Source organism: Alosa sapidissima, chromosome 5 (assembly GCF_018492685.1).
Source record: "Alosa sapidissima isolate fAloSap1 chromosome 5, fAloSap1.pri, whole genome shotgun sequence".
Classification (NCBI taxonomy): domain Eukaryota; kingdom Metazoa; phylum Chordata; class Actinopteri; order Clupeiformes; family Clupeidae; genus Alosa; species Alosa sapidissima.
This window is the reverse complement of record NC_055961.1, coordinates 6,155,376-6,180,556: the sequence shown is the minus strand read 5'-3', so window position 1 is coordinate 6,180,556 and position 25,181 is coordinate 6,155,376. Positions and strand designations below refer to the sequence as shown.

Here is a 25,181-nt window from a genome sequence, read left to right as displayed (position 1 = left end):
GGTAAAACTGGTTGTTCTGGTACCCCCCCCCCCCCCCAAAAAAAAAAAAAGTAACTAAGTAACTTTTACTTAAAGTACATTTTAAATGAACTACTTTTTACTTTTACTTAAGTACATTTTCAGATCGGTATTTTAACTTGTACTTGAGTAATGTTTCATCAAGGTATTGGTACTTTTACTTGAGTACAATATTTTCGTACTTTTTCCACCTCTGAATAAAACCAATCTCTAAAATAGGCACTGCATTCTAAGTTTTTTATTCTAACTTAAAATAGCTTTATGGATTTTTTTTTTTCTAATTAGATCTACATTTATGTTTTAAAATGAATTATATGGTGCAGCCTCTGAAGATTATTCTTGTGAGTAGCATATTTTAACGTGCGGTTTTTGATTGTCATTACACGATCATGTTCATTTTGAGAGCATTGATATAGCCTATAGTGTTTACCTTTACAGGTCATTTGCGTTCCACCTGTCATATGCGCCCCTCACTGGGTTGATGCCCAGAAAAATCTCACAGGCACACCTTAATTATAATTTCTGGCTACGCCCTTAAAGTAGCCTATTTATTTTGTTTGTTTTAATTAGCCTAGTCGCCTGCTGTAGTTTTAGTGGTCACCTTGCTATTTTAAAGTTGTATCAGGTAGCTTAGTTGGCTTTACATTCTCCTATGTGGGCCTAACATTTCAGCCATTTGGAACAGAAGAACACACCAGAATAGGCCTTTTTAGTAGGCCTAAGCAGGATTTGATGGCCTCATTCCTACACTTATAAAATGCAATTCAATGCGGAAGTAATCTAAGTATTCAGAATACGTTACTCAGATTGAGTAACTTAACGGAATACGTTACAAATGACATTTTTGGGCATGTATTCTGTATTCTTTAACGGAAAGCAACTTGAAAGTAACCCTCCCAACACTGCCGACGGGAGTGTGTGCTGCCAGGTCAGTCATGAATCTGACCCTCTGAGAGAAGTTTGAAAAGCTAGATCAGTCACCAATCTGACCCTCTGACAGGAGTTTGTAAAGCTAGATCAGTCACAAATCTGAACCTCTGAGAGGAGTTTGTAAAGCTAGATCAGTCACGAATGTGAACTTCTGAGAGAAGTTTGTAAAGCTACACTAGATCAGTCACGAATCTGAATCTGAGAGAAGTTTGTAAAGCTAGATCAGTCACGAATCTGAATCTGAGAGGAGTTTGTACTGCCATGTTAATCATGAATCTGAATCTGAGAGGAGTTTGTACTGCCATGTTAATCATGAATCTGAGCCTCTGTGGTGCATCCATGTGTAGCAGGAGTGATACACATGTAGCCGGATCCACACCAGGTCAAGGCCAGATTGATCTAGATTGCTAGATTGGAGTGTCCGTGGTGTGGCATACTTCCCATCTCACTGGACTAAAGTGTCAGTTGTGTGTCTTACTTCCTGTCTCACTGCTTTAGAGTATCTGTGATATGACATACTTCCTGTCTCACTGCTTTGGAGTGTCAGTGGTGTGACATACTTCCTGTCTCGCTGCTTTAGAGTGTCAGTGGAGTGACATACTTCCTGTCTCACGACTCTAGAGTGACAGTGTCCTGCATGAGGGGTGGTGTGTGTGTGTGTGTGTGTGTGTGTGTGTGTGTGTGTGTGTGTCTGTGTGTGTGTGTGTGAGAGTTCAGAGTGATCACAGCCCTGCACTAAATGAGTAGGCTGTGAGTCTGTGGAATGGATTGATCTGATGTCCTGGGGCAGTGGAGCGGTCAGGCTATCGACCCGATTGGGCCCTGCTGTCTCTGTGTGTGCTGGACCCTCCTGCCAGCGGCACAAATGGGGACAGATAGAGACCTACTTACAGTACCAACACGCCGGCACAATCCTACTTACAGTACCAACACGCTGGCACAATCCTACTTACAGTACCAACACGCCGGCACAAACCTACTGGCACAATCCTACTTACAGTACCAACACGCCCGCACAATCCTACTTACAGTACCAACACGCTGGCACAAACCTCCTTACAGTACCAACACACTGGCACAAACCTACAGTACCAACACGCTGGCACAATCCTACTTACAGTACCAACACGCTGGCACAAACCTCCTTACGGCACAGTCCTACTTACAGTACCAACACGCTGGCACAAACCTACTTACAGTACCAACACGCTGGCACAAACCTACTTACAGTACCAACACGCTGGCACAATTCTACTTACAGTACCAACACGCTGGCACAATCCTACTTACAGTACCAACACGCTGGCACAATTCTACTTACAGTACCAACACGCTGGCACAATCCTACTTACAGTACCAACATGCTGGCATGCTGGGCTGCTCACGTACAGGGGTCTGCTCTGGCCCTCCATCACTCTGCGTAGAGTTCCCCCCAGCTCTCTCTCTTTCTCTCTCTCTCTCTCTCTCTCTCTCTCTCTCCACGGCATACACCCTCTCTACCTGTTTCTCTCTCCTCGGCATACTCTCTCTCTCTCAATTCAATTCAATTCAATGGTGCTTTATTGGCATGACATGAAAAGGGCATTTGCATTGCCAGCAGTCATACAAAACAGTGCATAGACATTTAATTTAATTGTACACTAGTTTGTGGAGATCTCTCTCTCTCTCTCTCTCTATAGCATAGCATCTCTCGCTCGCTCCATGTCATAAGCCACCTATCTCTCTCATTATTTCTGAGTCACTGTTACATGGCAAATTAATGAGTCTATCAATGACGTTCAGTGTGTATTTTTTAGGGAATACATTTTCAGTTTTTCAGGTTCACATACCTAGTGTCCAACGTTGAATAAACACCCTTTTATAACCACTGTTACAGATACTGCTATTTTCTCATTTTTTTATCATATGGTCATATGAAGGATAAATAAACACGTGTCATTCCGAGACTCCTTGACATTGCACTGTGCAGTTCTAAAGCCTGTCTACAGTTCTGTAGTCAGCAGAAGAACAGGTTGTTGTTTCCACACTAGCAAAAGGAGCGCGTGCTCCCAGCGGAGAGAAACCCAATTACCATACGGAACGGAGGCAACGGCCCGGAAACATCTAGCCGAATTCACAAATAAAATACGGATTAGACGGGAAAGGGGAAAGGTCCTGAGAGCATGTGAATAGGTAACCTTTAGAAAGCTGTGCGATTCCTAATCCGAATTATTCCCGGAATCCATGACAAGATTTTCCACACACACACCATCTGCTGTTTCTGATGTAGCGCGGCAGCGGCAGTAGCAGCGGTACCGGTGACTCGCTGCTGAGGGCAGGCAGACACGCGCACTAGTTTGTGGAGATCGGCATTATGGCAAGCCGGTACCATCTTTAGTCAGGTGTTTGTTAATGTTAGAAATGTAAAATTCTCAGTCTCAGAATAGAATTGGGAAGGGGTAACGTTATGTTCGATCCATTTGTTCGTTATTGATCAATTCAAATTATTATTTAAAATATTATTTAATGATATGCTATATTCTACAGATTAGCCTAATCTGCACATTGCAGTAGCCTAATTGTGGTTGATCAGGCTATTAGTTTTAATTGTTGCTTATATGCTAAATATTTCACCATTCAGGTTACTGCCTTGGCAAATATATAGGCTATGGTTATTGCAGTTTTGCGAGGTTATTACAGCACTTGATGATTCAAAACAAATCTTTTCAGGAAGACTGTAGGCTACAGGCTGATTGACAACATATGTGGCACGTCATCTTCATTTTTAAGTAGGCTACTAATGCTAAATTGCGCGTTATAAAATCAGGCAAATGCAATGCTTAGGCTTTATGCTTTGAAATACAACTGAGAAAATCTGGCTAAAGGATGAAAATGCTTGCCATAGAAGATCCACTGCCCCCCCCCCCCCCCCTCGAGTGTGAGCGTGAGTGCGTGTGCCCAGGCGGATTAATTCTCGTTGTGTGCTACGGCTGCTCCTTGTCACTCTCTCTCTGAGCGTCTGTGCTGCGCGAGCATTCATCGAGGGCTGCGGAGGACCGGTACCACTACGCCACAGCTGACACTGACTGCGCTAGTTGGAAAATATTTATTAAGATCTGACAAAACACCAAACTCCTCCATCCAAATTCACCAGCACGTTCTTCTAGGAGAATACGTCTGGAAGAGATCGCAATGCTTCAAACAAGGGACCTGGTCTGGGCTCTGCTCTTCTTTGGTTATGCAGGTTAGATTTGATTTCTTTCCTTTTTAATTATAAGGTCATGTAAATCTGTTTGCTGCGAGGCATTGAAATCATGGGAGTTGCTTCACTTCTTTATTGCGGCTCTGTTGATGTATCCTACTCGCATCCTTTTCTGTCCTGGAAGCCTTGCATCCGTGCCTGTGTGTGCGCGGACAGCCAGTAGATGTTGTTCTGATGAGTTGAAGAGCCCCGATGCTCCCAAAGACCGTGGTGCGTGATTGTAAGGTTAAAGAACCGGGATACGGGAGCTAAAATATTTCTGGTCGCTTTAGGGTGAACCAGGTGGGTTGTAGAGAGCTGGATGCGATGCTCGTTACATAACGGCATATCTCGCACAGTCCGGTCAAGAGAGCCTGCTTTAGACTGCGCTGTCTGTTTTTTTTTTGCAGTCAAGAGATCCTTGGTTTCCACTGAGACAGGATTTGCAAGTAATTATTTCAGCATTACAGGTCAGATCAGAAGTAAAATCAGATCCTGACACCTTGGCTCTCGAGTATTCCGAGCACAAAGAGCACAAACAAGCAATCACAGCTCGCTTTACTTTTAACCTCGCAAAAACAAGTTCTGCTCACCAAGTCAGGGAATTTAGAGCAGAGCAGAGCACGAGCGGAGTTTACTCCGCTTTGGACTGGGAAATAGAGAGACGTGAATACTGCGCGTCCGTGTCAAGGAAAGACACCTGCAAACACAAAACATCCAGAGCGATTGTGTGATGCCTATATACCTATGTGTTATAGCGGCCACTAACCGCCACGCAAATACAAACGATTGCATGTGGTACGCACTAATAATTATAGCGACTCTGTATAGCCTAAAGACGTACGTAGTCTTTTCCTAGCCTGTAGAAACCCAACGGGGTGATCTATGCCTAGTTTGATGCTAATTTATATCCGTGAAAGCCTGGGGGAACGTAACTCTGGTAACTGTAGAAGGACTATATGATTTGTCATGGACCAGTTGGTTAGGCGGGAATGATGCGCTGCTCACTCACTCTGACCTATCCAAAGCATTAACCCTCTTCTATACATGCACTCTGCCATGCATTGCTTGTGGTGTGTGTGTGTGTGTGTGTGTGTGTGATGTTAAAGAGCAGTAACGTTGTGTCGGTTTTGAGCGCCTGGTTGAAGTCTCTACACAGAATAGGTGTTTCCTTCGTCTAATATGAACAAGAGGAGATAGAAATCAGAGTGCGCGCATGGCGCACCATTTTGTGCACAACCTAATCGAGCTGCCTAACAACAGGAGTTGACCATACGAAACAACATTAGAGGGGAGTCCGCGAATGTAACGCGAACTTTATAAAGCCCCCCTTCTCCCTTCTGCAATCCCCCCGGGTAGGCGTGGGTCGGGTTGAGGAGCACAAACCCTTGCGGGACCCCAAGAGCGGGTCAGACCAGTGCGCGGAAAACGGTTATTGCTCACTAACGCAGCACTAACAACGATCTGGATTCCGCGTAGGCTTCAGCGCTGACACGGAACGCAGGACAGCATGTGGATATCAGACTACTTTGGGCATGGGATTCTGTGATAAGAACAAAGCGCCGTGAATAGGCCTGAGAGTAGAGCGTGCTCCTCTCCCCGTTAACAATGGTGTTTTATAATGAAGGGCTGTGAAAGCACGCGCACCTGCTCCTGCTTGTCTCCAAGCACAGAGACACAGAGCCTAGTCCCCACTCCCGCAAATCAGCTGGGTACAACCCCCCCCCCCCCTCTCTCTCTGTCTCTCTCTCTCTCTGTCTCTCTCTCCCTCTCTCATATGTCTGTCCTCACCTAGATTAGTCGACTCCCAGGCTAATTTGGATGCTATGCTTTAGATTATTCCATCTGGTTGTTGCTTTGCTATTGTGCTTACATTTGTGTATGTGTGGTTGTGTGTGAAAGGGAGAGCAAGAAAGAGAGAGAGATTGTGAGAGAGAGAGAGAGTACACATTTGTATGTGTGTGTGTGTGTGAGAGAGAGAGAGAGAGAGAGTGCTGATTTCTTCTAGGTCTTGTGCAGGGTGTTGACATGTTAATGCGTTGCTACAGTTGTTGGGGCCACGCCAACACTCTTACGCCCATGTCATGTGCAACAGCCGCTGCCACTCTTAGATTTCCTCCCAATGCATTCACAGCATTCCCTCAGCTCTCTCTGTGTGTGTGTGTGTGTGTGTGTGTGTGTGTGTGTGTGTGTGTGTGTGTGTGTGTGTGTGTGTGTGTGTGTATGTGTGTGTGTGAGAGAGAGAGTTAGCTTGAATGAGTAAGTGACTAAATGTGTTGGAGTTTGTGTATAAGTGTGTGACTAAGCGTGACTGTATGTGTGAGTTTGTGTGTGTATTAGTGATAGAATGTGTGTGTGCTGGATTTTGTTTGTAAGTGTGTGTGTGTGTGTGTGTGTGTGTGTGTGTGTGTGTGTGTGTGTGTGTGTTTCCGACTGCATTCACAACATTCCCTCAGATTCTTCTCCCTCTCATGTTTCATAGCAGTGCCCCCCCCCCCCCCCCCCCCAACATTTTAGAAGGCGGCTCGTGTGAACACAGCCCCGAAAACGACCAAATAAAGTCTCCGATCGAGTCGTCAAAATGGCAGAAAGTTAGGGCTGTTTACAAGTGCTTCATGTGCAATTGACCTCAAGAGCAGAGAGAAGTTTAAGATTAGGCAACAGTTGGAAAAAATAAACAATTCCAAGATGGTTAACATCTGGGACTTCAACTTTTGTGGTAAGTTCAAAGCCACTATGAAAATAAAATGGCCTATTTTTGCAACGGGGAAGTCGTATAAAAAGCTTAACAAGGGGAAATTATAAGGCTGGAGTCTCTGCCCTGGAACTGATATGAATAGCCCATCCAGCATTGCACGTCACAAGCCGCTCCCTCAGCAGCTGAAGAACACACACACACACACACACACACACACACAAACACATAAAGACACACACACACACACAAACACACACACACACATCCATGCACACACAAACACACACACACACACACACACACACATACATCCATGCACACACAAACACGCACACACACACATACATCCATGCACACACAAACACGCACATAAACACACACACACTCACATACACACACACACACACACATACATACACACACACACACACACACACACACACACTCAGCTCCACTCCTCTCTTGCTCAGTTTGTGCTCTCCTGCTGGCTTGGCCAGAAGCATCCTGTGCCTTCCGCACCACTGTTCCAGGATCAGATATTTTAGTCAGTCTGGATTACAGTCTGTGACCGTGACAGACAACCTCGTCTGCTGAAGCAGGAGTCTCAGCACCCCGGACCTGGGCTGTGTGTATTGTGCCACTTAGAAGGCACTAGGAATGTAACGGTATGAAAATTTAACCTCACGGTTACAGTGACCAAAATTATCACGGTTTTCAGTATTATCATGGTATTTCTAAAAGTGTGTTCAATATGTTCAGAAAGCACTGATAGGCCTACACAAGCTGAAATAGTTTCAAAAAGTGTCCTGTTCACTTTTTTCTTCATGCTTAATTGGCTATGTGCTTATAGCTTAACTTACCCTACCATAACTTGGAGTTTGCTATTTCTGTTATTTAGATGCAATGAGTGAGACCAAAGTAAGCGTTCAAAATAAAACTTTAGGCTACTGTATTCTCCTGATAACGTGAGTGGAATGGATTTAATGTGGACGCGGACATAAAAACGCAGAGTGGCTATGATACAGTGCACATTTTGAAAAAGTTCCGCCTTTTAAAATCAGGTGTAGCCTAATCCAAATCGTAGTTAAAACCATCAATTAGACAACAGAATCAGTAGGGTACCAGTTTTGTTCCATTGTACCAGGCCTACTGTCAAAAAGCAGGCTCGGAAGGATGAAGCTGGGAAGGATTAAACACACAGTTTCCACACCGCGGTAATCAACAGTGATGATCATGATGTTTGAAATGAAAACGGTAATTATTATCGTCAACATTTTTATCGCGGTTTACCATTATACCGGTAATCATTACATCCCTAGAAGGCACTCTTTATCCAAGGCAACCTGAAGTATTTGATCTGGGCTGTGTGTATTATTGCACTTTGAAGGCACTTTTTGTCCAAGGCAAGCTGAAGTATTTGATCTGGGCTGTGTGTATTATTGCACTTTGAAGGCACTTTTCGTCCAAGGCAAGCTGACGTATTTGAAAGATTCCCATCAATCTGTGTTATCACTGTCATCGTGTCCATCCTTGATGGTGTTGCTATGCCAACTGAGACACAGGAAGCTTTTATAGACCCTTTCAAGAGAGTTCCATGATCAGCATCATAGTTGGCCCCACAAGACTTCCGTTTTAACATTCCATATGTTATCTTAATGCAGAGGAAGTAGATTGGGGCCCAAATAGAACGTTCAAGCATTGTTTTTGTTTACCTTGTTGAAAGGGTCCATAGTGTGTATTCCCACTCTGAGATTTTGAATGGACGTAGATAAAGTGGGACATTCAGCTTTGTTGCTTCATGTTGGCCTTGGCCACAAGGAGCTCTGTGACCCTCCGCCCCACTGGCAACTGTCAGAGATGGGTGTGGTGGTCACTGCTGCTCATATTCAGCAGACTTCATCAGTGACCTGTGTGTCTGCGGCTGGTCAGGGGAAGAACAACAGACCGGCTGAGATTGAATTTGCGCAGCAAAATGAGATTCTCTTCTGTACACACACACACACACACACACACACACACACACACACACACGCACACACACACAGACCCATTTGGAGAAATTGACTGACTGAACTGGACGAGTGCTGAGCAAGGAGCCCTGCAGCAGAGAGGGGCTTGTCTCCTGGTCTCTGAACCTGGTCTGAGGCGCCGTGCTCAGTGCCCATGAATGGAGCGCGAGGATGAGCATGAATAAGAAATGCATTTGTGTTGTGACAGACGGAGCACACAAGTCCTCCACTGTACAGCTCTGAATGAGACTCATTTCCGTGGCAACATACAGTGAAGAATGAGAATCAGCAAGCAAGCCAGAGATGGGACATCTCCTCTGTGTGTGTGTGTGTGTGTGTGTGTGTGTGTGTCTGAGGAGTCCAGCAGCCGTTTGTGCTGTTTGTTTTATGTTGTTTGTCGTGTCTGAGTTGAACTGCTTGATAAAGCTGGGTCGTCTGTGCATATTAATTTCCCCATGAATGAGGACTGGGGGGGTTGTGTGTGTGTGTGTGTGTGTGTGTGTGTGTGTGTGTGTGTGTGTATGTGTGTGTGTGTGTGTGTGTGTATGTGTATGTGTGTGTGTGTGTGTGTGTGTGTGTGTGTGTGTGTGTGTGTGTGTGTGTGTGTGTGTGTGTCTGTGTGTGTATGTGTCTGTGTGTGTGTGTATGTGTGTGTGTGTGTGTATGTGTGTGTCTGTGTCTGTGTGTGTATGTGTGTGTGTGTGTGAGAGCACCAAAGATGTCCTATTCAGAGCGGGAAGGAAAAAACAGAAGAAAAAAGGAGGGAAAGCCCCCCCACCCCCCCCCGCCCCTCGTCTCCCACCCCCACCCACCCCCCCGCGCCCCTCGTCCCCCGACCCTGCCGGCCCGTCTCTGAAAGGATTCCTCTTTATTGGAGCTGAAGGCTCTGCTGAGGTCTGGCCCCCTGAGCCAGTGCAGCCGCCTGCACGTACATCCATGTTCCATATCTCTACTAGCACACAAAACAACCAGCCGCCCCCAATGCTTCTCTCTCCCTCCCTCTTTATCTCCCTCCCTCTTTATCTCCCTCCCTTTCTTTCTCTCTTCGCCATCCCCCCATCCCACTCTCGCTCCTACCCCTGCCCCTCCCCCTGCGTTGGGGGTACTTCACGAGCTTCTACCCCTTTGTCCTCCATGTCTGGGGAGTGACTCATCAGGCTGGGCTGTCATGGCGACCAGTGGCCGTTAACGGAGGGCTAAGGGCTGAGCTCCTCACGTGGGATTGGCTGGTTGCTCATTCTCTAGGCTCCTGATTGGCCGTGGGCTGGTTCTGAATGGCTAGCATAGCGAGTCAGAATAGGTGAGTCATCACCCTGGTGGTGAATTGGGTGCCACTCACATTGACTCCCCGGCAGCGGAGACAAAGCACTTCCACCCAGTGGCTGCAGCTCCTGACTCAGACTGACCAGCGCCACATCTGGACCTCCCATGGGGTTCTGCATTATAAGGCCCGAGGGGTTCTGCATTATAAGGCCCATGGGGTTCTGCATTATAAGGCCCGAGGGGTTCTGGCACATGTGTTCCGCGAGGGTTCTTGCGCATGTGTTCCGCGAGGGTTCTGGCGCATGTGTTTTCCGCAAGGGTTCTGGCGCATGTGTTCCGCGAGGGTTCTGGCGCATGTGTTCCGTGAGGGTTCTGGTGTATGTGTTCTGTGGTGTTCTCCTGAAGTGCTGTAATGGGAGAGGAGGTCCCTCCTCATCCTGCACCAGTCCTCTTGGTCCCCTCCAATCCTGTGGAGTCTCACATGGTGCCAGGTCAGCGATGGTGCTCGATGGTGCCCGCTGCCCTCTGGGTGCCCATGGGGCGAGGTGAGGTGAGGGTGAATGGCTGGGTGCCCACAGGGTGAGGTGAGGTGAGGGCTGAAGGCATCCGCTCTGAAGCTCTGCCCCTTCCTCCTCCTCCACCCCCCTCTGACTCCATCTGGGCCTCATTCAGTCCTGAAGCTCAACTCCCTTTTCAATCTCCATGCTGCATCTACTCTCTCTCTCTCTCTCTCTCTCTCTCTCTTTCTCTCTCTCCCTCTGTCTCTCAGCGCTAAAGCTGGAGTTTGGGCTCGCTGTGAAGCTCAACTCCCTCTTCAATCTCCATACTGCATATAGTCTCTCTCTCTCTCTCTCTTTTTCTCTTTCTTTCTCTCTCTTTCTTTCTCTCTCCCTCCCTCTCTCAGTGCTAAAGCTGGAGTATGGAGTTGGAGTGTTTGCTGTGGAGCTCAACTCCCTCCTCAATCTCCATGCTGCCTCTGGAGCCTCTGTCTCAGTGCAGCGCCTCGTTCAGCCCTCCTGCTCATAGCTCCCTCACAGGCCCGGGGCAGATGGAGAGGTCTGGGGTGGGGGTGGGGGTGGGGGTGGGGGTGGAGTGGGGAGGGTGGTGCAATGTCTCCGCGGTGTGAATTCCTCCCGTAATGGCGGTCAGAAGGAAGAAGGTGTCACATAGCGATGGAATTTTCCGCTCGGAGCGCAGAGGAGCGAGCACATGAATGAATGAATGAGTGGGGGAGACGCAGATGGTTTTAACATCTCCTCCTCCTCCTCCTCCTCCTCCTCCTCCTCCAGCGGAGCGGCGGGTGAAAACCACAGGCGAGCTTGCAGCGCAGCGGGTGAACCGTGTGTCTGCCTGCATACCTGCTCCCGCACTATGACTCTCCACTGTCCAGCACACACGCCTGCATTTCACATAGAGACGCAACACACACGCCTGCATTTCACATAGAGACGCAACACACACACCTGCATTTCACATAGAGACGCAACACACACGCCTGAATTTCACATAGAGACGCAACACACACGCCTGCATTTCACATAGAGACGCAACACACACGCCTGAATTTCACATAGAGACGCAACACACACGCCTGCATTTCACATAGAGACGCAACACACACGCCTGCATTTCACATAGAGACGCAACACACACGCCTGCATTTCACATGGAGACGCAACACACACGCCTGCATTTCACATAGAGACGCAACACACAGCCAGGCCCATGACTCTCCACTGTCCAGCACACACGCTTGCATTTCACATAGACGCAACACACAGCCAGGCTCATGACTCTCCACTGTCCAACACACACGAAGATCTCAGAGATGGGGGGGGGGGGGTCAGATGGTGCTGGCTCAGAGCTGAGTAATGGATCAGGAAGCAGAGTGGAGCTGGTTTAAGAGCTGAGTAACCGGGTGGGAGTGGTGCTGGTTTAAGAGTTAAGTTAAAGGGTAAGAGTGGAGCTGGTTTAGAGTTGAGTATTAAAGTGGGTGGACCTGGTTTAGAGTTGAGTATTAAAGTGGGTGGACCTGGTTTAGAGTTGAGTGCTGGGGTGGGAGTGGGTTGAGTGCTGGGGTGGGAGTGCTGGGGTGGGAGTGGGTTGAGTGCTGGGGTGGGAGTGGGTTGAGTGCTGGGGTGGGTTGAGTGCTGGGGTGGGAGTGGGTTGAGTGCTGGGGTGGGAGTGGGTTGAGTGCTGGGGTGGGAGTGGGTTGAGTGCTGGGGTGGGGGTGGGTTGAGTGCTGGGGTGGGAGTGGGGAGTGGGTTGAGTGCTGGGGTGGGAGTGGGTTGAGTGCTGGGGTGGGAGTGGAGCTGGTGTCATGTGGCTGAGCTCCAGTGTAGGGCTGATGGTGCCGTCTCCACAGACTGCCTCTATATTTCAGTCGCACTGTAATTTTAATGGGGCCACGCCAGATGGGGAACCAGTGAACTGGATCAGATGGAGCAGCTTCCTCCTCCAGTCCCCTCTGCAGGGTACAGCCATGTGTTTGTGTGTGTGTGTATGTGTGTGTTTGTGTGTGTGTGTGTGTGTGTGTGTGTGTGTGTGTGGTCCAGGTTTTGCCGAGCGAGGGAAAAGAGACAGGTGTCCAATCTCAACTATCACAACCTGGTTTGAATTGACAAAAGACGGGTTGAACATAACACAAGGCAGAGTTCGTCCAGCCCTGGTCACTGGTCTGAAAGTAGTGGTACATTTTGGGCAGTTCTGGTCCAGCTCTGCTCCTGATCTCATGCGGATTTGGCCCAGACGTGGCCCAGATGTGGCTGGAGTGTGTGTGTGTGTTTACTGCAGAGGTTGCCCCAGAGTAAGCGCTTTTGCACACAGCGTGCGGTACTTCCATTTGCTCGCGGTGCCGCTCCGCTGAGAGCTGGAGCTGAGGGGCCAGAATGTGCATCTGATCCGGGAAGCCCAGCCTGCACTGCTGCTGCTACGGGCGCTGATGATTTAACCACCCTAATAAATCACCTTTATGAAATTCTCCAGCGCCGGGCGCTGAAGGCCCGCCGTGCCATGGTGCCGCCCGACCCAACCCGACCCAACCCTCACCCCAGCCCCGCTCTGGGAGGGGAGACGCTTATTTATTGGGGTTAAGCACTGGAGGAGTCTTTCAGAGACACTGGCAGTCTGCTGCCTACCCTCCAACACACACACACACACACACACACACACACACACACACACACACACACACAAGCACACATGCATGGACAAACACACACACACACAATCACAGACACCAGAGACAGAGGCGAGACAAAGGCCCATAGGGGGCTGTGTGTGTGTGTGTGTGTTTGCGTGTGTGTGGAGGAAGGGCAGTGGCACCCCCGGTGGAGGTGATTGTTCTCTGTCTCTTGTGTGTGTGTGTGTGTGTGTGTGTGTGTGTGTGCTCTTGGTGACGAAGCGTCTCAGTGAATAGGCAACAGTGGCGGCAGAGCTCTTTGTGCGTCTCCAATATTGCCCAGTGGAACAAGCTCCCACACACACACATACGCACACACACACATATGCACACACATAAGCACACACACACACACACACACACACATACGCACACACACACACATATGCACACACATAAGCACACACACACACACACACACACACATACGCACACACACACACACACACACACACACACACACACACACACACACACATACACACAAATATATACACACACACACACACACCCCAAGCTCATCTCTACTACTAGCATAAACCTTTTGTGTCGGTGCAAGGGGCCCCACCCCACCCTGCCGTGATCTTCCCTGCACCACTCCCTGGGGCAGCTGGGCCACCAGCAGGCTGGATAGGGACACACTCACGACACACACACACTCACGACACACACACACACTCACGACACACACACACACTCACACACTCACACACACACACACACTCACACACACACACACCAGCAGGCTGGATAGGGACACACTCACGACACACACACACTCACGACACACACACACACTCACACACTCACACACACACACACACTCACACACACACACACCAGCAGGCTGGATAGGGACACACTCACGACACACACACACTCACGACACACACACACACACACACACTCACACACACACACACCAGCAGGCTGGATAGGGACACACTCATGACACACACACACACACACACACACACTCACACACACACACACACACACACACCAGCAGGCTGGATAGGGACACACTCACGGGGGACAGCCTCCAGTGTGGGAGGGTGGGACAGCGGCATCAGGCATGCATGTGTGTGTTGTTAATATTTCATAGAAGATATATGGAGTAAATTAGCCTTTGATTTTATAATATTTCAAACGTAGATGGAGGGTGAATATTAATGTATTATTGGTGTTTATTGTATTAATAATAGATTGCTCAGATGGATCGCATGCATGTTGAAAAGCAGCCCTTTTCCGAAGCAGATAGTAATATATTCTGTGCGAAATGCAGAATATTCAGAGTTGTGTAACATGCCAAAAGCAGTGGTGTGGCAGCCTGTTTACTATCATTTCTTAAGACCTGTGAGGGGAAGATTAAAGGCCACTCAAACGAGTTTTATATTTAGGTGAAAGACACACATACACACACACAGACACACACACACACACACACACACACACACACACACACTGCTGTACTGTCATTGCCATTTCTGTCTGCAGCCTAGAGGAGGCAGTGGGAAAATATGTTGCAGTATTATCATTTGAAATATGTGACGTTTTTTAAAATATGGGATCATTGTAAGTCGACATCCTTAAGCTCCTGGTGAATAATCCAACACTGGTGAATTATTCATGAGCGGAACTCCACAGACACACCCCCGTGCCCCACCCCCATCGCCGTGGAGACCTGTCATGCTGGGAGACATTAAGCGCGCTAAATGAGCCGTGTGCATTGGCCCAGACAGGAGCCCAGGCTCCATATGCGCAACCACACACACACACACACACACACACACACACACACACACACACAGAGACAGAGACATACACACACACACACACACACACACACACACACACACACACACACACACACACACACACACACACTCACGTGGAAATCTGAGCTGAGCATATGTCTGGCTAGTGGGCCTAGGCTAGTTAAGGCTAGTTAGGGTGAAATGCTCTGGACCTGGGCTAGTTAAGGCTAGTTTACGCTAGTTAAGGAATTGTGTTGTTTTAAGGGGCTAGATAAGGCTAGTTTGGGTGAAATGCAGTTAAGCCTAATTAAGGAATTGTGTTGTTGAAATGGGCTAGTTAGGGAATTGTGTTGTTGAAATGGGCTAGTTAGGGCTAGTTAGGGAATTGTGTTGTTGAAATAGGCTAGTTAGGGCTAGTTAGGGAATTGTGATGTTTTAATGGGCTAGTTAAGAGAGTGTGTTGTTGATATAGCTGAAATGGAAAATAATGGAACAATGAAACAGTGATTATTTCTCTCATAATGAACTCTGCCAGATGATTCTGTGAAACCGTGACATCTCGATTCTCAGTGGGCTTCAGTGTGTGTGTGTGTGTGTTATGTTTGGATGGGTGTGTTGATGAAATTAGTCTCCAGCCCCCAACCCTCCACCGTGTCCATAGTTCACAGAAGAGGGAGTGAATGTAGGAGTGCATTTTCAGTTACATCTGACTGCTCAAGGCTGCTTCATTCTAATGGTGTTTACTCTCAGCATGGTCGGTCCCCTATGCTCAGAGAGTCTACACACACACACACACACACACACACACACACACACACACACACACACACACACACACACACACACACACACACACACACACACACACACACACACACACACACACACACACCCTAACACTCACTATACACTATTATGACTGCACTTATGCACTAGAGGGGCAGCCGTGGCCTACTGGTTAGCGCTTCGGACTTCTAACCGGAGGGTTGCCGGTTCGAATCCCGACCAGTAGGCACGGCTGAAGTGCCCTTGAGCAAGGCACCTAACCCCTCACTGCTCCCCGAGCTCCGCTGTTGTTGCAGGCAGCTCACTGCGCCGGGATTAGTGTGTGCTTCACCTCACTGTGTGTTCAATGTGTGCTGAGTGTGTTTCACTAATTCACGGATTGGGATAAATGCAAATTTCCCTCACAGGATCAAAAGAGTATATATACTTATACTTATACACTATACACCCAGGCCCACTGAGTAGGTGTGCACTCGAGATGAGAGTAGAGGAGAGGAGGAGAGAAAAGAGGAGAGGAGAGGAGGAGAAGAGAGAGGAGGAGAGGACAGGACAGGACAATGTGAATGAGAGGAGGAAGAGAGGAGGAGAAGAGAGGAGAGGAAGAGAGGACTGAATGAAAGGAGGAAGAGAGTGGAGGTAGTTTGATTGGCATGTGTCACTTCATTTCACTGCCTGATCTGCCTCGTCTGCAGGAGCCAGGAGGCAGCTTCCTCTTCACACACTCTTAATCTTATTATCATATTTGTGTCATCATTCTCACACACACACACACACACACACACACACACACACACATACACACACATACACACACACACACACACACACACACACACACACACACACACACACACACACACACACACACACACACATACACACACACACACACACACACACACACACACACACACACACACTGAGCATCAGTAGATGTCGGTGATGTTCAAAGCTGTCTTGTTCAATATGGCCCCATCAAACTGGGAATTAAACAAACATGCCTCATAAATGCCCTCATAAACACACACACACACACACACACACACACACACACACACACTGAGCTATCTCTAGAACCCATATGCTTCCCCTCTCCAGCAGTATGTGTGATAGGCTACTGCATGAGGCCTCATGTCTCAGCTGAGCCTGGTGTGGGGCATTGCTCAGTGGAGTCATGGCCGCATTAGCTGCTATTGCACACGCTGAGGGAAGGGTGCTGTGGAGCAGATAGTGGCTCACTGTGACGCGGATCACAGCCACATGTGGGCCAAAGGTGGGCCGGATCCGGCCCCAGTGCGTTCCTCCTGGGCAGGTGAATCCTGCCGACGTAGCAGAGCTGCAGGAGGTGTGCGTTAGCAACAGGGGGCCCTGGGAGCCCTTGATGGAGGAGTATTATGGGATGGAGGACAGCAGGTGCCCTGACCTGGGTTGCCGTGGAGCCTTGAGTGGAGCTGCTAAGCATTTAATTTCATGTCCGCATCCCATTTGGCCGTCCCTGTGGAGAGAGCCGCAGCGCGAGATAACCCTGACATTTGATTTGCTGCTCGCGCAAAACGACAACAAGAGACACTCACAGGCCAGGACAGGAAGTGAGCGAGAGAGAGAGAGAGAGAGAGAGAGAGAGAGAGAGAGAGGGAGAGAAGAGGGGAAACAGAGAGAGAGAAGAGAGAGAGAGAGGGGAGAGTGAGAGGGAGAGAGAGAAGAGAGGAAAAGGACAGTGGGAGAGAGTGAGGAGGAAGAAAAGAGGGGAGAGGGATAGAGAGAGAGGGAGGGAGAGAGAATAAGAGACTGAGGAGTTTATTTTTCCCCACGGCCATTTTCTGAACACGGCCTCTTTGTTTTAGTGACTTAATCATTCCCCTCTCTGCAAACAGCGGAGGAGAGGAGAGAGGGAGGAAGAGGAGGAGAGGAGAGAGATGGTGAAGAGTGTGCGCTTTATGAGGAGGGTGACGACAGTGAGGATGAGGAAGATTATGATAGTGAGGAGGATGAGGATGATGATGTTGAGAGTGAGACTATAGAGATGAGATCAGTGGGAATTGAAATCTGATTGTATATTTCAACTCTCTCTCTCTCTTTCTCTGTGTGTGTGTGTGTGTGTGTGTGTGTGTGTGTGTGCTCATACCTATAGAGCATTAGCAGAAGTAGTAAGTAACTGTGTGACTGAGGTCGAGGAGGTTGTCCAGATTAAGAGAGCGTAGAGGTGATGACCTGGGAAAACGGAGAAATCTGGGTCATGGTCACCCCATTAATCTGCAGCTCAGAGAACACACACACACACACACACACACACATATACAGAGAGAGAGAGCTCTGAGCACACTCCTGCCTGTCTTTTCACTCTCACTTCTATTTCTTGCTCTCTCTCTTGCTCTCTCCCTCTCTTGTCTTTTCTCTGTTTTCACTCTTCCTCTCTCTCTTCTCCCTCGCTCTCTCTCTCTCTTCTCCTTTCGCTCTCTCTCTCTGTCTTCTCCCTCTCTCTCTCTCTCTCTGTCCTCCCTCGCTCTCTCTCTTCACTCATGCCCCACTATCGTTTCACTCGCTATTGTGTTTCTGGACACAATAAAAAAACAGACAGAGATATAGACAGCGAGAGAGGGAGGCAGGGAGAGAGAGAGGCAGGGAGAGAGAGAGAGAGAGAGGCGGGGGGGTGGGAGAGAGAGAGAGGGAGGAAGCAAGGTTGGGAGAGAGAGATAGAAAGGGAGGCATGGAGAGAGAGAGAGAGAGAGAGAGAGAGAGAGAGAGAGAGAGAGAGAGAGAGAGAGAGAGAGAGAGTAAAAGCTGTGGACAGGCGTGATCTCTCCCCTTTTGGTGTGGTTACAGCTTTAAGTGATTAGGAGTAAAAATAGCTGCAGAGCTGCTACTGCACAGTGTGTGTGTGTGTGCATGTGTCTCTGTGTGTTTGTGTGTGTGTGTGTGTGTTGCTTAGGAAAAGAACATCTGACCTCTCTTCAATCAACCCAAAATAAAAACACATACAAACACAGAGCATTGGTCCCAGGTAGTTAGCGCCAGGTGAGCTAGCAGTCAGTGAGTTAGCATGAAGCATGGCCAGGCCTAAGCCAGTTTGGCATGGTGGGCTATAGTAGACATTGGGCATGTTGGAGCCAATCAGACCTGGTCTACTTATGGAGACTCCAGTCCTGGGCCAATCAGAGAGCTGCTCTTCTGACTGAGAATCCGCTATTGGGCCAATCAAACCTGCTCTGTTTTAAAGACAGAAACAGCCTGTCCCTCTAAACCCTTCTGTCTGAGGTGCCCCTGGCCCCAGTCTGGAGACGAGCACAGTGATAATTATGTCCCCCGTGCGAGGACCACGCCCCGTGCAGGCAGCGCGAGCATATTGCCTTCTTTAGCTGTTTAGCACCGAGAGCCGAATCTCCACTGCAATTAGCCTCCGATGCTAACGACGCAATTTAATGGCCCTAATTATGCCACGCTGTGTGAATAAGTGTTTTGGTCACGAAGACGGAGGGGAAAAAAACAACTTTGTTGAAAACAAAGCCCTTAAAATAGACTGAAATTGATGGTAATCTTCTGTGCAAACACCCTTCAGCCCATAACCGTGGCAGGAAGCCTTTTCCCCATCACTCCTTGCATCGGTTTATGAGATGGCCAACTCCCCAATTATCCCCAAATGCATGCAGAAATCTGCAAAATATTCCCGTAAAGTCTATTTCACAGTACTATTAGCTGGACTTTGCTCTTGAGGTATGTTTTGGTGCTAACGCCAGTAGTGATTTGGGGGCAGATGCTGAACGTTTGGCAAGTTTAACTGCATTAAGTGAAAAGACTGAAGACTTGAAGGCATTAGAGTGGGTTTAGGTTGAGGGAGAGACTAGCATAAACAACAGTGCCTCCCTGCTAACTAGCATGTAGAGGGCAGATGGAAGAGGGTGTATGCTGTATGTACAGGGATTTAAAATAGAGGAGAATACCAATGCAACGTGATGTACCTTACACCGTACCTTATGCAATTCATATTGATTAGATTATACAATATGTGTGTGGAGGTGTTCGATACCACTTCCCTGTGTGTGTGTGTGTGTGTGTTAAGCGTCTGGTGTGTGTGTGTATGGGGGGGGGGGGTGAGTGTGTGTGTGTGTGTGAGAGCGTGTGTGTGTTTGTGTGTGTGTGTTAAGCGTCTGGTGTGTGTGTGTGTGTGGGGGGGGGGAGTGTGTGTGAGAGTGTGTGTGTTTGTGTGTGTGTGGGTTTGAGTACAGGAAGGACGTAAGAAGGAAGTGGAAAAGCTCTTTCTCTTGTGAGTTGTGAGCATAAGGTAGACTAGCGTCCCAAAAGACAATTGAAAGCACACCCAGCCCTCTCTCTCTCTATCTATAGCACTGCTGCCCATGTGAAACCTCCTATAGATGGGCCAGTTCTGGGTTTCAGTACGGGAAAGGCAGCTAAAATAGCCTTGCCTTTAAAACGCAGAGAGAGAGAGAGAGAGAGAGACGAGAGAGAGAGAGAGAGGAGAGAGAGAGAGAGAGGATGAGGAGGAGAGAGAGGAGAGAGAGAGAGAGAGAGAGAGAACATTTTTGGCCAGGGCTGGTGGAGCCTCGGTGGCCTAGGGAATGTGAGCTCTGCTCTGCTCTGGGACCGCTAGAGCATCTCTGCTATGGTCCTGCTAGGCCAAATCTATTAGTATTGACAACTATTTAAAGGCATGGCCCTAAGGCAGGGGCAGATGGCTTTAGAGGGCTATACAGGCCCAGGGGGAGTGTGTGTGTGTGTGTGCTTTGGGTAAGGGGCAGATGGTGAGTGGTGGCACTGGTGGGCCCCAGTGTCTTTATTGCAGTCACAGGGAGGGCTTCCTCCCGCCAAAATAAAAGACCCCCCCCACCCCCCCTGGCCAGCTTCCATCCGAGATTAGGCACAGTGAGTGTAACAGTGAGTCAGCCAGCACAAGATTATTCCAGCATGTCTCATGATTAAATCAATCATACACACACTTACTCACTGACACATACACACACACACACACACACACACACACACACACACACACACACACACACACACGACAAAACAAACAAGACAGGGACATGTCACCAGGGACCCTGGGCTGATAAGAGTCTGCTACTAGTTAAAAGTTCACTATCTGGGTTTGAGTCATGGAGATGTGTTGCTAGATCTTTGTTTGTCTCCCTGCTCTAAGCTAACCTGTCTCCCTGCTGTAAGCTAACCTGTCTCCCTGCTCTGAGCTAACCTGTCTCCCTGCTCTAAGCTAGCCTGTCTCCCTGCTCTGAGCTGGCCTGTCTTCCTGACCTGTGTCTGTGCTCTAAGGTGACCTGTCTCCCTGCTCTAAGGTGACCTGTCTCCCTGCTCTAAGGTGACCTGTCTCCCTGCTCTATGGTGACCTGTCTCCCTGCTCTCTCGCCTGTCTGTCTGCCGGCTCTAAGAGCCCTCTCGCTCCCATTCATCATGCTGCCATGCTTGCTCTGCCATGCTTGCTCTGCCATGCTTGCTCTGCCATGCTTGCTCTGGGGTAAATTAGACCCAATCTCGCTGGCTGCTTTGGAGAAGGACACACGGTTGCCCGGGGCAACGGAGTGGGCCGTCCATGAGTAAACTATGGCGCAGGGAGCCGGTGGGAATGGGTTTGTGTCTGGCCCATCTTCTCAGAACCGGTGGGAATGGGTTTGTGTCCGGCCCATCTTCTCAGAACCGGTTGGGGAATGGGTTTGTGTCCGGCCCATCTTCTCAGAACCGGTGGGAATGGTATTGTGTCCGGCCCATCTTCTCAGAACCGGTGGTAATGGGTTTATGTCCGGGTCCATCATCACAGAACTGGTGGGAGTGGGTTTGTTTGGGGCCGAGCGTCTCTGAGCCTTGCAATGCCAGTGTGAATGGGATAGTGTCCAGCCAAGCCTTGCGGGCCCGGTGGGAATGCGTTTGTTTCGGGCCGGGCCTCGCTCAGCGCACAGAGGGATTGGGAGGATGCGGGTGGATGGAGAGTCCGTTCTGGTCCAGTCTCGGGGCTCTGGGCTCATTAGTGGAGCGGACCTCCATTGTTCTGGGCTTAATGAGCAACAAGGTCGCCCCGGGGGAACAACAAAGTCACACACACACACACACACACACACACACACACACACACACACACACACACACACACACACACACACACACACACACACACACACACACACACACAGCGACAAACACACACACACACACACACACACACACACACACACACACACAGCGACACACACACACACACACACACACACACACACACACACACACACAGCGACACACACACACACACACACACACACACACACACACACACACACACACACACAACAGCGACACACACACAACACACACACACACACACACACACACACACACACACACACACACACACACACAGCGACGACACACACACACACACACACAACACACACACACACACACACACACACACACACACACACACAGCGACACACACACACACACACACACACACACACACACACACACACATATCTCATCCCCATGATATTCACACACATCTCATCTCGAGTATAATGTCTCTTATTCTAGGGGCAACACACCACAACACACACACACACACACACACACACACCGTATCTGGAGGATAATGTGTCTCCTCGTCCAGGGTTGAGTGTAATATTGTTCTGTGCTGCTCTTCATAATGCTGTGTGTGTGTGTGTGTGTGTGTGTGTGTGTGTGTGTGTGTGTGTGTGCGGGTGACGGCTGATGAAGGGTTCTCCCAGGCGGGGCCGGGCGTCCCCCTCTCGCTCCTCATCTGCCCTCCCCTCCTGCCCTCTGCCCCGTTCTGCCCTCATTACTCTGATTGGGAGGGGCAGTCTCTGGACACCCGTTTGCCTGGAAGAGGCAGAAAAGGGCTTTAATTAGTCCCCTCTCTTCCATCATGCCGCTCCACTGTCCTCTTCTGAGACCTCAGTGTCCTGTCCTCAATCATCCCTCCGCACTCCTGAGTCCTCACTTATTAGTGTGTGTCCTCAGTCATCAGTTTCTGTCCTCAATCATCCCTCCTCACTCCTGAGTCCTCACTTATAGTGTGTGTCCTCAGTCTTCAGTGTCTGTTCCTCAATCATCCCTGCGCACTCCTGAGTCCTCACTTATTAGTGTGTGTCCTCAGTCATCAGCAGGGATGGATTACTGTACGGGCCTACCGGGCCCAGGCCCAGGGCAGGGGGCCCTGAAGCCCAAGCTTTTGCATGGAATCATTGCCTCAATATCAGGCTGTAGGCTATGAATCTGATTGAATGTAGTATTGGCCATCCCCCAAAATGCACCAGAATACAGGAAATTCACATCAAACAAATTAAACATTTTCTGGGGGAGGACCCCCAACCTCCCCCTCCCACATAGGACAATTAGTGGGGGCCCCTTAATACATCTGGGCCCAGGGGCCCGAAAGTTCATAATCCGCCCATGGTCATCAGTGTGTGCCCTTAGTCATCCCTCCTCAGTCCTGTGTCCTCACTTATTAGTGTGTGTCCTCAGTCATCAGTGTGTGTCCTTAGTCATCCCTCCTCACTCCTGTGTCCTCACTTATTTGTGTGTGTCCTCATTCATGCTCCTCACTTATGAGTGTGTGTCCTTAGTCATCTGTCCTATTTCCTGAGTCCTCACTTATCAGTCTCTGTCTTCACTCGTCTGTCTGTCTTTCATCCATCCTGACTGTCCTCTGTCCCCAGTCTTCAGTCGTCCATCTTCCCCTGAGTCCTATGCTGTGTTTCCTGTGTCCTATGCTGTGTTTCCTCGTGTCCTCCTGAGTCCTATGCGGTGTTTCCTGAGTCCTATGCTGTGTTTCCTGAGTCCTATGCTGTGTTTCCTGTGTCCCTATGCTGTGTTTCCTGTGTCCTATGCTGTGTGTCCTGTGTCCTATGCTGTGTTTTCCTGAGTCCTATGCTGTGTTTCCTGTGTCCTATGCTGTGTCCTCCTGTGTCCTATGCTGTGTTTCCTGAGTCCTATGCTGTGTGTCCTATGTCCTATTCTGTGTCCTCCTGTGTTCCTATGCTGTGTTTTCCTGTGTCCCTATGCTGTGTTTCCTGAGCCCTTGCAACTCTGCAGTGAAGCCCCCTACTGATGTTCCCCAGCTAGTTTGGAGCGGGGACCATCGAGAGGATAGAGAATATCGAGCTTAAAAAGCATTCCTCTCCTCTCCTCTCCTCCCCCCCTCCTCTCCTCTCCTCTCCTCTCCTCTCCTCTCCTCTCCTCGTTCCCCTGCGTTTTTTCTGTCTGTTCTGCTGAACGCATCGATCCTGACGCTCTGTGGATGATCTGCTTTTCTCTGTCGCCTCCAAAGCGCTGTAAAGAGACTTGCTTACTTGGTTGCATTTTACCTTTTGGCTGCCTTGAACAGGTATTGAGCAAAAGACAGGCATGGTGTATGTGTGTGTGTGTGTGTGTGTGGCGGGGGGGCGGGGGGGGGGGGTGGGGGGGGGGGGGGGGGGGGGGGGTCTCAGAAGCTTCTTTCTCACTCAATAGTCGTTGATGCATTTCAGTGCATGTGTAAGGCATTCAGAATGCTGAATAGGGCTGGGATGAAGAATCTGCAAGGAAATAAAAAAAAAAACATAAAAAAGTCAAAGGGAGGGAAGTGTGTTGTTTGATGTAGCATTTTCTCCCCATATATATGAACTCTTGCGTTGCTTTAGGGAGTTTATTTCTACATTTATTGATTGTGCTGTGTGTTGTGTGACGTGTGTGTGTGTGTGTGTGTGTGTGTGTGTGTGTGTGTGTGTGTGTGTGTGTGTGTGTGTGTGTGTGTGGAGTTTATTTCTACACTTATTGATTGTACTGTGTGTTGATTTGCCAACTCAGCCTCTTCAGATTGCTCTCAATTGTGTCTTTTTTTCAATTTCCAGATAACAGCTATCAAATAATTCAGAATGTTTGTTTATGGTAGTGGTGTTGAGGGGTATGACTGTAGAGAGGGTAGTGGTGTTGAGGGGTATGACTGTAGAGGGTAGTGGTGTTGAGGGGTTATGACTGTAGAGAGGGTAGTGGGTGGTTGAGGGGTATGACTGTAGAGGGTAGTGGTGTTGAGGGGTATGACTGTAGAGAGGGTAGTGGTGTTGAGGGGTATGACTGTAGAGGGTAGTGGTGTTGAGGGGTATGACTGTAGAGAGGGTAGTGGTGTTGAGGGGTATGACTGTAGAGAGGGTAGTGGTGTTGAGGGGTATGACTGTAGAGGGTAGTGGTGTTGAAAAACATTGAAAAGATCAAAGAAAACACATTTGCCTTTTTTGACAAATGTAACCAATTTTAACTAACTCCGTTATGAGATATGCAAGAGGCTTATTTACTCTGG

General features: G+C 48.9%; 1 protein-coding gene across 8 annotated transcripts in view; it reads left to right on the top strand.

Annotated features, from left to right (window-relative positions):
- The first annotated feature begins 3,943 nt into the window (after positions 1-3,943).
- The window catches only part of LOC121709225 (neural cell adhesion molecule 1-like), a 186,963-nt gene continuing 165,725 nt past the window's right edge, over positions 3,944-25,181 (top strand). For all 8 annotated transcript variants that reach the window (XM_042092442.1, XM_042092441.1, XM_042092440.1 and 5 more), the window contains exon 1: positions 3,944-4,171. In XM_042092442.1, coding sequence (XP_041948376.1) covers positions 4,120-4,171 — 52 coding nt within the window. In that variant the 5' untranslated portion in view covers positions 3,944-4,119. The remainder of the gene's footprint in view (positions 4,172-25,181) is intronic.